This window comes from Ipomoea nil, unplaced genomic scaffold (assembly GCF_001879475.1).
Source record: "Ipomoea nil cultivar Tokyo-kokei standard unplaced genomic scaffold, Asagao_1.1 scaffold1562, whole genome shotgun sequence".
Taxonomy (NCBI): Eukaryota; Viridiplantae; Streptophyta; class Magnoliopsida; order Solanales; family Convolvulaceae; genus Ipomoea; species Ipomoea nil.
The window spans coordinates 394,262-409,083 of NW_017617990.1; the positions used below are offsets into that span (position 1 = coordinate 394,262).

Genomic DNA, 14,822 nt, shown 5'->3' on the forward strand with positions numbered 1-14,822 from the left:
TAAGCATTTGGAAGAAGATATTTGGTAAATAAGTTTTCCAATTTTTATTTTTTCCACTTCTCAATTTCTCTTTTTTTAGAAAATTCTCCATTTTTCCAAGTTAGTAAAAGACCCCTATATGCTTTGAAATTAAGAAATTTCACAAAATTAATCATTCGAGTTTGATAACGTTGTAGATACCATTGGCGGAAGTGCGGTACCGCATGTAGTGATATCCACAAAACAAGTTAGGCAACAAAGCACCTTTCGACAACGTTAGGCCATCGTGCACTCTGTTTACCATATATGGATAAGGATAAACAATCACCATATTTTAGTTCCTCAATGTAATTTTATTTTTAAAAAAAATTAATTTTAAAATAATTATCAAATCATGACCCCTCTTAGTTAAATAATCAGTAAATAAAAGTGTATAGTGTCAATTTAAAAATCTTTTTTTTTTTTTTTGTTTTTATTAATGTATTACCATCATTTCAAAAAATAATGTGAATTCGATTCTTAACATAAGTATTTAGACTTGTTATACAGAGAGTGTACAATTTGATATTGATTTTTGAAACTAAAATGACTCAAAAGACAGATTCCTTTTATCAAAGACGGAAATCCAGTTATCAAAGAATTTGTTTTTTTTTTCAAAAAAAAAAAAAAAAAAAAAAAAAAGATGAGGCTGTTATATTACTTTTTCTCTCTACCTTGATCTGTATAAATATTACCTACACCTTTCAGCTGGCCAGCTCGATCGAATCGCCATTCGCCAGTTGCATATATCATACATGGAGCTCTGCAAGCTGCTCCTGATACTCACCATCCTTGCTTTCTCCCTGTTTCTCTCTTCTCTTGCTACTCCACATGCATCAGGTATATGATATTGATATTGATATCGAGATCGAATTTTCCTATATTATATTGTATAATTCTTCATTCCTATGTGATCGATCATTTCCCTTTTCTCATTAATTTTTGTTTAGCAGCAAGTGTTGAAGAAATTGGTAACCCTAAAGCGGTCCTCAACTTCGTAGACGACAAGGTTGGTTAATGGTTATATCCTCCGCTAGCTTCGAATTTGATTTATTGTTTATTTTGTGAGTTGAATTGGGCGATCGTACGTGTACGGCAGGCGAGCAGGGTGGATGTGAGTTCGCAGAGGGTCAGGGGGCTGAAGTTGGAATTGGAAGAAGACGGTGAGTCGGTCTGGCTACGTAGAAGACGAATGGTTGCGGAGGAAGAGGACTATTCCGGCACCGGCGCCAATCCCCGCCATGATCCAAACCCTCCCGGAAACAGTGATTAAGATCAGAGTTCATCCATCTGTCATCCGTTGTAAGATACAGATAGATTTAGATCAGAGCTGGATCCTATCGATTTATATCCGTTTCACCTGCTTAATTGGGGAAATTATCTTCTAGTGTATTTTTTTTTTTTTTAATGATTTGTGCTATTAAAAATCATACTATATACTCTGTACTCTGTAATATACTCATACAAAGTGATTGCATATAGTTATGTATCTCCCCCATGTATACTATATTATTACTATCTATCTTCTTGTTCTTTTAGAAACCTAATTTTTTTTTTTTAATTATAATTATTTTAGAGATTCGATATCAATGTTGAGTTTTAATTAATTTGAAATTAAGGTGTTGGTAAACATTATTCAAGAGAAATTTATCACCATATAATAGTAATTCATTGTTCAAATTTGAGATCAAACTTTGTTTAATGAATAAAACATGAGTGAGTTTTATGCTACATCGTCTAATATGATATGTATATGTAATACTGTTTAGTTAAAATGTAATATTTTTTGTGCACTTATTAAAAGTATTACGCAATATTTTTTAATTAAAAAGTATTACACGTCTCATAGTGAAACGATCTCACACAAGACTTATTAATAAAACAATAGTCAGATAATTTTGAGATATTTTTACCCCGTGTGTGTGATGCGCTTCAAATATGTAAATGATCAATTGTCTCAAACTAATGCACCTTAAGATATAAAACTACGCACCTTAAGTTTAAACTAATGCACCTTAATTAAACTAGAAAGGTAATGTGCTTTACGTTTTAAACATACACACTTTAATTTAAGCTATAAAACAATGCACTTTAAACTAGAAAGTGACGCACCTTAAGCATTAAACATACACACCTTAAGCTATCAAACTACGCACCTTTAAGTTATAAAACTACGCACCTTAAATTTTGAATTTAGACAAAATTACCATAATGCCACCACATTTTTTTAAAGTTTTCTTCAATCGAAGTTGTTAATTTTAGCTAGATCAGGGGTTGAAATTAAACCCTATCTTTCACTTGCAACCAATTACTACACCTGATTGATATATATATATATAATAAAGTTCAAATGCGGCGGGGTCTTCTCGTGCGGCGGTGCGGCGGAATTCTAGAATACACCAACAGTGTTAACAATATGCACCAACAGTGTAATAAAAGCACACCACAATGAAATGTAATAAAACATCACAAAATACACAACAGACTCAAAAAAATACACCATATAACTCACCACCCCCAATGGTGTATTTCCGAACAGTGTATGGTGTTTTTACTCACACCTAATGGTGTGTGTTTGGTGATGCAGGGCTCTGTTTACTCTGTTTTGTATGGTGTATTTTCTTAACGATGACGATGCATATTTGTTGAACTATTGGTGTTGCTGCACCGTAAGAAATCGCCGCACCATAAGACACTACCGCACCTGAACCCGCCTATATATATATATATATATATATATATATATATATATATATATATATATATATATATATATAATCAGGATCATATAAGAATTAATAACCATGTGAGAATGTGCATGCAAACTAATCAATCTCATCCGTCCATTGTTTATAATAATCAAAGGATGAAAATTAAGAAAAATACGACTATACATTTGAAAGTACAAGTAAATGACAATGCACTCGAGATATGTAATAATGCAATAATGTGTGTGCATTATTAGTTATACTAGTAGTTGCACCCGTGCGATGCACGGCCATAGATGATGATGATGATGATAATAATAATAATAATAATAATAATAATAATAATAATAATAATAATAATAATAATAAAAATCTGTATAGAGAAAAATTATTAAATAAATAATTAACATTAAAATTGTATTACACATTATTGAAAATTTCTTTGTATACGAAATTTTTAGTCATACTCATAAATTTTCATTATCTCGACAAATCAATTTTTTTTTTTGTTTTGTTTTGTTTTTTGAAAAACAACACAAATCAAAATTTTTAATCCCCTTAGATTACTTATTCTAAAAAGTGTTGCGTACATTTGACCATAATTAAAAACAAACTTTTTCAAAAACAAATTCACATGCAATATAGAAAAAAAAAATGTTGTATATAGTATAAAAAGTATATGAATTTAATTCAAAAAGTTTATACAATAATGCTAAATATAGTATACTTTTTTTTTTTTGAATGCTACTAGCTCTATTACATTGTAGTATCTGTTCATATACTTTCTCAAGCTACTGAAACACAAAGAGCCAATAACGCCTCCACTGAGGCTCGAAATCACAACCTTCCACTTGGAAGTCCACCCCGGATACCATTAGACCACATAGTCCTGGTGCTAAATATAGTATACAAATATATGAATTTAATTCATATTATTTTACAATTTAGAAAAAACTTAACCCCTCTCTCTCTCTCTCTCTCTATATATATATATATATATATATATATATATATATATATATATATATATATATATATATATATATATAAAATTACAAAATATAAAAATAAATCAATATAAATGTTATTTTATAATAGAGAAAATTTCAATTTTGGTCCACTGACTATTGGGGTTGTGTTAATTGCAACACTTGACTTTCAAAAATGTTAATTAAGTACCTTGACTATGCAATTTCTTTCAATTTTGGTCACTCCGGTCAAATTACCGGTCAAATTTCACCGGAAATTTTTAATAGGTCAAATAATGAGGGCTTTTTTGGTCATTTTACTTTTTCCCTTTCTTCCCCGGCGAGCAACTCCATTTCCGGCGAGCCATATGGTTGAACTCCTTAACACTAACAAGAGCAACACCATGTTTTGCTTGCTGGTTTTAATGTGCTTTGGGGACAAGCTGGAAGAAGAGCAGATTAGAAAAATCGGGGAAATACAGAGAAAATTCATTCTCAGTTTTCCCCGATTTAGTATCCTGAATTTCTGGCCCAAAATTCCCTTTGTGGGGAATTTCTCAACGCCGGCACGGATACAACTTCCACTGCGCTGCAATGGATCATGGCGAATTTAGTGAAGCACCCATCAATTCAAGCAAAACTCTACGAAGAAATCTTGGGAGTGATCGGAGCACCGGCGGAGGAGGGTGTGAAAGAGGAGGATTTGCAAAGAATGCCGTACTTAAAAGCGGTGGTTTTGGAAGGGCTGAGACGCCACCCTTCTGCACATTTCGTGCTGCCACACTCGGTAACCGAGGAAGTTGAACTCGAAGGCTACGTAATCCCCAAGAACGCAGTGATAAATTTCATGGTGGCTGATCTGGGATGGGACCCGAAGGTGTGGGACGATCCGATGGAGTTTAAGTCGGAGAGATTCTTGAGTAATGGTGAAGAAACATTTGATATAACTGGAAGTAGAGAAATCAAAATGATGCCTTTTGGTGCAGGGAGGAGAATTTGCCCTGGCTTGGCTTTGGTTTTGCTGCATTTAGAGTACTTTGTGGCTAATCTGGTTTGGTTTTTCGAATGGAAGGGCGTTGAAGGAGATGATGTTGATCTTGCAGAGAAGCAAGAGTTCACCTTTGTGTTAATTGTTAGTGTTAAGGAGTTCAACCATATGGCTCGCCGGAAATGGAGTTGCTCGCGGGGAAGAAAGGGAAAAAGTAAAATGACCAAAAAAGCCCTCATTATTTGACCTATTAAAAATTTTCAGTGAGATTTGACTGGTAATTTGGCCGGAGTCACCAAAATTGAAAGAAATTGCATAGTCAAGGTACTTAATTAACATTTTTGAAAGTCAAGTGTTGCAATTAACACAACCCCAATAATCAGTGGACCAAAATTGAAATTTTCTCTTTTATAATATTTAATAAACAAATATATTAAAGCGAAGTACATTCTTTGGCCTCACTCATGCTCTCTCGCCTCACTCCCGATTCTTTACCTCTGTCAGAAAATCTGCCTTCAACCCTAACTTCTACAGTCCAAGATAACTGTGTGAATCATAAATGCGAAGTACATTTTTAATACGAATATACATCTGAAAGTACAAGTAAATGACAATGCACTCGAGATATGTAATAATGCAATAATGTGTGTGCATTATTAGTTATATGTAAATGCATTATCAAGCTTTTTCAGATGTATTGTCGTAATTGTTCCCTTTGATTGATGAAAAAAATGATGGAAATGCCACCATATGATTTTCCTTAATTTTCAGCCATTGATCATTTAGATGGACGAATGAAATCAGTCACCACATTCTCATGGGACTACAAATGCTCATAGGAACTATACCATATCCATAAAAATTATTGTATACATATTACTTCATCCATTTCATTTGCGGGAAGTTTGTTTGGAATTAGAGAACTAAGGAGGAAAAGAATTGTAATTCCGGAGTGAATGAAATTTGAAGTGCCCCCTCCTGGCTTCGGTGTAGAAATCTTGTCTGCAATGACCAATTTGGTGCATGTAGGCAACTTTTTATTTTGAGCTAACTTTGTTAGTTATTTTTTTGTTTGGGTGCCAAAAAAAAAAAAAATTTGTAATTCCGTGGAAAAAGAATAAGGTGGGAATAAAGTAGAAATTCAAATCTATTGTTTAGTACACTACAAAAAAATGCAAAAATAGCGACGGAATATTCCTTCGCTAGAAAAGGAAAAATCCGTCGCTAATCGCTTTAGCGACTGAATCTGTCCGTCGCTAAAAGTGACGTGGCTAGAATTTTGCGACGCAATTTTTTTCCGTTGCTAAATTTAGCCACGAATATTACCATCGCTAAACTTAAATATATCCGTCGCTAATTTCCTTCCTGTGACGATTTGAATGATGAAATTTGTAAGGGAATAACGACGAAAAATTCCATCGCTAAATTTGCTTAGAGACGAAAATTTCCATCGCTAAATTTAGCGACGAAAATTTTTGTCATTATTCGTTGTTATTTTTTTTATTATTGGAAGATTTTTAGCTACGAATTTACTACGATTTTTGTCCATTGCTAAATTTTTAATTTTTTTTTTTAATTCTATCAATTAATTAATATCACATACCTGCATTAAACCTAAAATATAACAGTTCAATAATATCATTAGAAAATGTATTATAATAAGATAAGAAATTCAATGTCAATAACAATAACAAAAGTATAGCATTATATCATTATAAAGTGTTACATCGTTAGAAACGGTACCAAAAAATATTAATACACATAATCTAATTGTGTCCTAAATTTTTAGCATTTAAATTGGCAGAAGGTTCTGCTTGGCACTGTTTGCAACTCTCAAAATCATCAGTTAATATAATTGGCGAAGATTATAGACATGCTTCCTTTGCACCTGAAAAGACAATTAGCAAATTTGATAGTTGACCCAAAATAAAAGCAATTCATAAATTGTTAAGTATATTGCCAAGTTAACCATGGAAATAAATGTTATTCCAAATTTCAAATTTAGCAAGGTTTGCAACAGATTATATATTGATGACCATCTTCCTAGACCCATGAAGACTTTAAACCAGAGTACAACTTGCATTGGTGAAGGCTGATGCAAATAATCCATCACCAGTTTTCAATGCCCTTGAGCCCATCCATACAATTCTGTCCAAAGAACTGAGAAAAAGTAGACGGGACTTAGCGCACAGACTGGGATCAATTGTTAATATACAAGTATAACTTCTAGCAACATAGGATTATCATATTTACTGGTAGCCAACTTCTAGCAAAATCTCCCAACTTGGCTATAATATAATGAATTTAATCCAACAATGGCTAGAGCTAGTATATTTTCCATAAGCAATATTTCCATCAACTACAGAGAACATGGTTTGCTCCGTGCAATGGATTACAATTTCATTTCATACAGCAGGAAGAGATTGATACATGGAGTTTGTATATATAATAATGCCTAGATAGAATAGATCCAGAAAAGTTCATTTTGAACCGTGACATTTAAGCATGTTTGACATTAATCTATTTTTTAATTTAAACCAAAATAAATCAAAATATGTAGTCCATCTTAACTGCTGCATAATTCAACCCACTGATGAAGAGAATTGACAAACCAAAATTTCTCCCACCTTATTTTATTAGTATGAGGATGACTAGAGACAAGTAGAGGGTGAAGTATTAATTCTCAAAAAAAAAAAAAAAAAAAAAATTAGAAGGCAAACAATACATATACTCACACATAGACATGCTTCATATACTTCCTAGATTTTGAGCTGCAATTATGACTATTTTCTAAAATTGGAAGTAAATTTTCTTTTAGATTGTTTGAAGTCAACTAACATATATTACATTACTAATAACATATTGTAGAGCAAAGAGAAAATAAGATATTTCATTTCAAAAACATTTATCATTTAGTCATTAAAAATAGTTCAAAAGATAACTAGAACAGATTGGTTTTTTTTTTTTGTCTGTTTAAAAGAGATGCTTTTTTGTCTGTTTAAAAGAGATACATACCTTATAGCAAAGCTATTATCTGCATTTTACCCCGAAAGCTTTTCAAGTGCCCATGAACAACAACATACATCACATCCCTAATTATTTTTTTAAAAAATAAATAAGGAAAACATCCTAGCTTTAATCCATCTGAAGATTATATGAGCTTATACTTACTTACAATACCCCCTACTTCATTGTGGTCGACAGCATCACTCAGCCTAAAAAGTGAAAAAACAATTTCAATAGAATCAAAATCAATTGAACAATTTTAATGAACAATAACACATTTGCTCCACTATGGAGAGGGCCATACAGTGGACAAAAAAGTTCATCTGCACATAATCTATAGAATGGGTCCAGTGGCCTCTTTCACTCAAAAGCAACTCATTAACACTACAAGTTCACAATTAAAAAAATACATTATGCAACTCTACAATACAGTGGTCATATTGTTAGCAGCTCCCTTTTTATTTGCCAAAGAATATAATGTATTTATTTTTCTCCATTCTACTTATAGAAATAAATGTGTTATGCACTTACTTATGCATATGTGGTCATGGCTTGTATATATGTAGTATTAGCCATTTGATAGTTTCACTTACTTTTCTAAAATACCAAGCCTGAAGTCCCATTTTCCTTGTGGCAACATACTGCTATTAACCTTCCCAACATCAGCTATATATTGATGTGTTAGATTTACTTCTCAACCGCAGACAAGAAAGACCAGAAACCCTTTTCCCAAATTTCCCCCAACATACACAAACCTTAAGTGGTGTAGAAGGATAATACTCCTAAATTATAACTATGAAAAATGAAAAACTAGACCCAAAGGTTACAAGGACGCACAGACACAGATATAAAATATGCCAGTAATGAGAAGTAGAATTACCTGTTGAAAGGGAACAATTGAGAGGCTGAATGATTGCTTCGGCGAGTAAGTGAGAGCGGACCCGGAGCAGAAGGTGTGACGGAATAAGGAAGACCAAGGATGACGAGCCAGCGACACCGACAGTGGAGGTGCTTCGGCGTGAGAGCGGTGAGTCACCGAGTCGGCAAGGCTTGAGAAGAGGAGCGGCGAGCCAGCAACTGGCGACTGGCGACGGCTGAGGCCTGATGCAGAGACGACTGAGGGTGAGGGGTGAGGCCTGAGAGGGAACTAGGAAAATTCTCCTCTTACATACTCAGATATTAAAAATAAGGCATCAGACTATTTTGATAAGTTCTATTTAGATATAAAATACTATAAGAATTGTATTGTAATCACAAGTAATGTATGAAGTGATATCCTATAAAAGAATTTTTTTTGCAACATGCTTATTAATTGGAAACCACATTCAGAACAAATGCAATCAAATACACTCATAATAACAGCAAAAAACATATAACATATGTTTCGATTCCAAAAAAATCAAAAATACATACAGGCACAGTAAAGTATATAGACAAATTTAGATTCCGAAATGTTACCTGATTTGCCTTTAAAAAAAATATTACAATTTGTATCCCTTTCGCCCTCACAACTTTGACCCATCCTGCCAAGTAAATTGCCACAACTGTGGTTAGTCAATGCGAAAAATTAAATTTAAATATCCTAACTAAAACAGTGAGAACTGCACAAAGATTCTAGGCTCACAATTAAAATAACATGGTTCAAACTTACATTTAAACAGTTACATCTGCTCTTCATATTCTCAGCAGGCAACCAAGTTTACTTTAGGGTCAGGTAAGATCTCAGATTGTAGAAACCAACAACTTCACTGCAAAATCAAAGCTCAAGTTAGAAAATTTGACATCAAATACTTCAATTAGCATGCTTTTGTCTTGAAAATTATTAACTAACATTACTGGAAAACACTTCTAAACTCACAATTTTGAGAAAAATTTTAAACTTAATCCTCTAAGCAGTGTAAAGGAGATGTACTGCATACTCTCTTTGGTTCCCAAGTTTACGTTTGGGTCATCTAAGATCTCAGATCTGTGACCCCAACACCTTCACTGCAAAATCAAAGGAGGTTTTAGAACAATTTGACATAAAATACTTCAATGTGTAAATGTAGTTTGCAAATTAGTAAAGTAACATGACCTGCTCAAAAATGGAATGGTAAAAAGCCCTGCAAAAATCGATTTTAATAAGTATAACTGAAGTCAAACTTATACTCTAACATTAATGGTCCACTTTTTCATCTTAAACTCTAACATTACCTGTTAACTAATTGTAGACTCGGTTTGGTTCCCAACTTTAAAATTGAATGAGTTAAGATATCACACATGTGACCAATACACCTTCACTGCAAAATGAAAGGTCATTTTAGCAAATTTTTAAGAAAATACTTCAATTACTTTACTGGAAAACACTTCTAAACTCACAATTAAAATAAAAGTTTTAAACTTACATTTAAACCGTGTAAGAGATCTGTTCTGCATAATCTATTTGGTTACTAAGTTTATGTTTGGGTCATCTAAGATCTCAAATCTGTGACCCCAACACCTTAACTGCAAAATCAAAGTCACCTTAGAGGAATTGACATAAGATACTTCAATTAGTAAATGTGTCTTTAAAATTAGTAAAGTAACATCACTTGCTCAAAAACCAAATTCAAGATCCCCTGAAAAAGATTAATTCTAATAAGTGTTAATGAAGTCAAACTTATATATACTTATTCACATTGGTTCATAATGAAGTGTTCAAATGGTAAGTGTCTCTTTCATTTACAGTATAACATGACCACAAAAATATACAGGTCCTTTATATGTTAACTGACACACCACCTAAATATATAAAACTATAATTAAAAACATTAACATTTCAGCTTCATTAATATAACAACAATAAAAAAAATATTACAGTGAGGGATTAATTCACAAAACTTTAAAAAACCTTTTAGGTTCCCTATGTACTTGATAACATGAATAATTAAGTCCTACAATTTTGGTTTTCAAGAGAAAGCAGTTTACCTTCTATATAAATACACAACCAATAAAAACAATATTGGATTTACAACACTGATCTGAACACAATACTCTCATCCCATAAAAAACACAGTAGGTAAACCATTCCCATCAAAAGCACAGTAGCTAAAGCATTCCTATTGCAGAACATGAGGAAGACTACATCATCATGCACGATTGGATCCAAGAGGAAACAGTGTCGTCAAACAAAAGGTGTGTCTCCTTCAAATGCATTACATACACTATCAAATAGGTAGTAAAAGCATGTAATCAATCATATAGGAAAACTTATCAAATGCATTACATACACTATCAAATGGCATATATTAAAAAAACTTATCTCTTTTCGAAGCTCTCTGTTCAAATTAGAAACCCTTGGTTGTAGACAAATGAATATGTTCGATTTATAGGAAACTGCAAAAAAATCTAAAAATATCAAATTAGAAATTATCGAAAGTTAAAAAATCAAATAAACAAAATTTTAGGGTTTAGATGCATGATTCTGAAACTCAAATTTCTGGATTCTAGATTGTCGATTAAGTAACATCAGTTCACAGAAAAAATCAAAATTAAGCATAAATCCTATATTAAAGCTTATAATTGAATTTTAAAGTAGTAAATCGGAGAAAAGAAGAACCAGGATTAAAAACTTACAAATATAGGTGTGAGACTTCATTTTCATTTTCGCGACTGCTGAATCTACGAGCAAACTCGAACTCAGAGTAGGGTTTCCAAATCGGTAGAGAAATAGGACGAAATCGAGAGATGATGTTTGTAGATTACATACGAACGACACCTGATTACGAACAGAGAGCGCATGATCTGGAAAATAATGTAGAGAAATAGGACGAAATCGAGAGAAAAGGGTGCAAAGCGAGAACTGTGAACGCTGGGTATGAAATGAGAGCATCATTCTCATTTCCAAAATATAACCCAGATCTGATTGTAGCAGATAAGGTCAACAAAGACCCATTATTGCTTCTGGTGAGAAAACTAACACTATGGTTACTTAATGGAGTAATATTTATAATCTCTATATATATTATAAAACTGATTAAAAAATTTAGTTTGAGGATTATATACATTATATATAAAATATATAAACTGGACTATTTCACTTTACATTAAGCATTTACTTTTGAGTGCATGTAATTATAGAGATAGAGATTTATTATATGTTTGGAATTTGAAGTTTTATCATTATTTCACATGTTTAGCAATGGTTATTATTTAATTAAAGTTGAATATTTTATGACACTAATATATAATCTCTTAATGACCGCTTTAATCTCTAACACCTTGGGTCAAACAAGCAATTACAGACAACCTTTAAGCAATATTACAAATTGTTAGTATTGTTATATTAATATAAACAATTTTCTTAACACTTAATCCGCAATTATGCATTATTTATACTATAATAACAATACTTAATTGATGACAACTATTATAGCTTATTGCGAAGAAGTTATTGATTTAATGGATAATTCACCGTCGAAGAAGCGCCTTATTCATACATTTGACCTGAATTTGTCGCCAAGTAAAAGCGATGACGCAATTGGTAAACAAATCGTCAACTAAAAATCTAAATCATTACATTATATTTATAACATTAGTATAACGTACCCTAATTAATTGTCAGCGACTCAAGGATAACTGCTACATCAACAACCAACGTAGTGTACCATGAAATCTTCAATAATTTGTAATTGTTTACTAAACGGTATTTTTGGATATTCTGTTTAAACATGTTGTAATAATTTTTACTATTTATTAATATTGCAAACTTTTCACAACAACGTAACCAATTATTCACATAATTGTAAACTATCTTGAACAATATCCATCTCGTGCATCGCACGGGAACTATACTAGTTAGGACTGAAACAACACTGAGAAGCGTGAGTTTATTTAGATAACGAAGGTTGAAAAAAAATTCACAATTAGCGACGGATTTGTGAATCAGTCGTTAAAATGTAGAAAAAATTAATAATTGCCTTGTATATGTAGCGACTGATTAAAAAAATCCGTAGCTAATATGATAAAAAAAATTCGACTAATAAATTTAGCGTCGGAAATTAGAATCCATCGCTATATATAGCTACAGAGTTTAAAATCTGTCGCTAAATAGCTACGGATTCTAATTTCCGTAGCTAATTAGCGACGGATTTTGAAATCCGTCGCTAAATTGTAGTAAATAACATTATGAAGTCAGCTTGTGAAAAGTTCGTCGCTAATTATTGCTTCAAAGTTTGTCGCTAAAATTAGTTATGTATTTAGCGACGGAAATATTCTGTCGCAATATTAATCACAAATCCGTCGCTAAATGTCAATTTAGCAAAAAAATTAAAATCCGTCGCTTTAGCAACGGAATAGGTCCGTCGCTAAATCCGTCACTATATAAGCATTTTTTTGTAGTGATGCATGAATAGAATTATTAGGAATTGAAAGAGAATAAGTGATATAAAGATTAAAATGTTACTCCATAATAATAATAATAATAATAACAATAATAATAATAATAATAATAAATAAATAAATAAAGGGTGAATATTTCAATTCCCTATTTTTTCCTTCCTTTCTCATATGCTGTGGAGTTCCAATTCCTTGGGGGTGGGGGCATAGAAGTTGTAATTCTATGGTGGGAACCCTCCAACTAATCAATAGAATTTTGATTGTTCTTCCAAAAGGTTGAACTCCAACCTTAAGGGCCCCCACATTTCGACCCGACAGAGTATTTGGAATGATGTAAATCATGGTAATTCAATTGAACATGAGCTACAGAGGCTAGACCTTTACTCACTGGGCACAAAGGATGTAAATCATGGTAATTCAATTGAACATGAGCTACAGAGGCTAGACCTTTACTCACTGGGCACAAAGAACCCCCTCATTTTGAGAGGTAGCTCACACACTATCGCTGGTGAGACTCGATCCCTGGTCATTCTTTCAAAATTTGATTGTTACAGAATTTCATTGGAAAGAAAAATCAATTCGTGCATACTAAACAAGCCATAATGTATTCAGTTACTGAAAAATTAATGACTTACATAAATGATTTATTATACAAATTTTTATATTAATCAATTTAATTAGGGTGGCAGAAAATTGTATTCTTTATATATCTAAAAGTAGTAATAAAAAATGCTATTCAATTCCATACAAAGAAAGTCAAATTATTAAATTAGTCTGTATATGAAAGTACTAAAGTAGTGAAGAAGAATTAGTTTATGGTTGAGGATGCCAAGCACAAATTAATTTCTTTTGTCAAATTTGCAGTGCAGTTATTGTTGATTTTAATAGCATCAATTAATTGACGTCCTTCCAAACCCAATGCCTAACATCCTTTACCGGCGTTGAGTTGCAATGAGTGAATTATGGAAAAAATAATTGTAATAATTTCAGAAGAGATAAATAATGTGGGAATAAAGTGAGAATTTAAATTTTGATTTGTAAGAATAAAATTACTGGGAACTTCAATTTTACTATTTGGTATTCATAGGAATTGCAAGGGAACAAATAGTTTAAAGTAGGGGTGTTCAATCATTTAATCGTTCAGTTAACCGAATCGAATTAACATTTAACCGTTAACCAGCCGAAGTTTGTGTTACCGAATTAACCGAATCAAAATTTTTTTTCGGTTAACCGATTAACCGAACTTTTTAAAGCTAAAATTTAAAATCCTAAAAATCACCTAAAATAATAAATCTAATTAAAATAAAATACATATCATAATAAATCCATCCCTAACTTCAAATCTTCAATAAAAAATCCAAAGTCAAACATCCATAGTCCATTATATATTTATATTAGTATTACACAATTACTATTTATATTTAACCAAACATCCATAGTCGATTAACCAACCTTTCGAACCGAATTAACCATTAACCGAAATTTTGAAATTCCTTTAACCATTAACCGAACCGAAAAAGTTCAGTTAAAAAACGGTTAAACGAACTTTGTCGGTTCGGTCGGTTAATCGAAAATTCTCTGAAGTTTGCAAGTTTAAAGGTCAAAATGTCCATTATTATTATTATTGTTATTATTATTATTATTATTATTAAATAATAATAATTTTGTACTATTATTAGTATAACTAGTCTTTTCTATGCGCTATGCGCAAAAACATATGTCCAATATTAATATTTTTAAAAAATAACTAACAATTTTTTACTAATTAAAATCTAAGTG

The 14,822-nt window shown here is 32.0% G+C and overlaps 1 protein-coding gene, 2 long non-coding RNA genes and 1 pseudogene across 4 annotated transcripts; 2 read left to right on the top strand and 2 right to left on the bottom strand.

Annotated features, from left to right (window-relative positions):
- The first annotated feature begins 673 nt into the window (after positions 1-673).
- Positions 674-1,560, top strand: LOC109189620. Its single transcript, XM_019340233.1, has 3 exons — positions 674-858; positions 972-1,027; positions 1,118-1,560. Exons 1-3 carry the CDS (start codon positions 774-776, stop codon positions 1,289-1,291), a joined length of 315 nt encoding a protein of 104 aa, XP_019195778.1. The 5' UTR covers positions 674-773; the 3' UTR covers positions 1,292-1,560.
- Positions 1,561-4,062: 2,502 nt separating this feature from the next.
- Positions 4,063-6,602, top strand: LOC109189645 (annotated as a pseudogene).
- Positions 6,603-6,700: 98 nt separating this feature from the next.
- LOC109189621 lies at positions 6,701-9,209 on the bottom strand. Of its 2 annotated transcripts, XR_002055595.1 has the most exons (5): positions 9,147-9,209; positions 8,569-8,789; positions 7,854-7,897; positions 7,698-7,774; positions 6,719-6,842 (listed from the first exon to the last, which is right to left on the bottom strand). It is a non-coding gene; the product is annotated as an uncharacterized LOC109189621 (long non-coding RNA). The 2 variants fall into 2 exon arrangements; XR_002055594.1 differs by lacking the exon at positions 9,147-9,209 and having other exon boundaries at positions 6,701-6,842; positions 8,569-8,867.
- Positions 9,210-9,352: 143 nt separating this feature from the next.
- LOC109189622 lies at positions 9,353-9,958 on the bottom strand. Its single transcript, XR_002055596.1, has 4 exons — positions 9,882-9,958; positions 9,763-9,790; positions 9,547-9,674; positions 9,353-9,436 (listed from the first exon to the last, which is right to left on the bottom strand). It is a non-coding gene; the product is annotated as an uncharacterized LOC109189622 (long non-coding RNA).
- Positions 9,959-14,822: the final 4,864 nt, after the last annotated feature.

Bases quoted from the DNA above. Each gene is read 5' to 3' on its own strand.
- LOC109189620 (XM_019340233.1), top strand. From the start codon at position 774: ATGGAGCTCTGCAAGCTGCTCCTGATACTCACCATCCTTGCTTTCTCC. The intron at 859-971 runs GTATATGATATT...TTTGTTTAGCAG, and splicing joins TGCTACTCCACATGCATCAG to CAAGTGTTGAAGAAATTGGT. The intron at 1,028-1,117 runs GTTGGTTAATGG...CGTGTACGGCAG, and splicing joins TCAACTTCGTAGACGACAAG to GCGAGCAGGGTGGATGTGAG.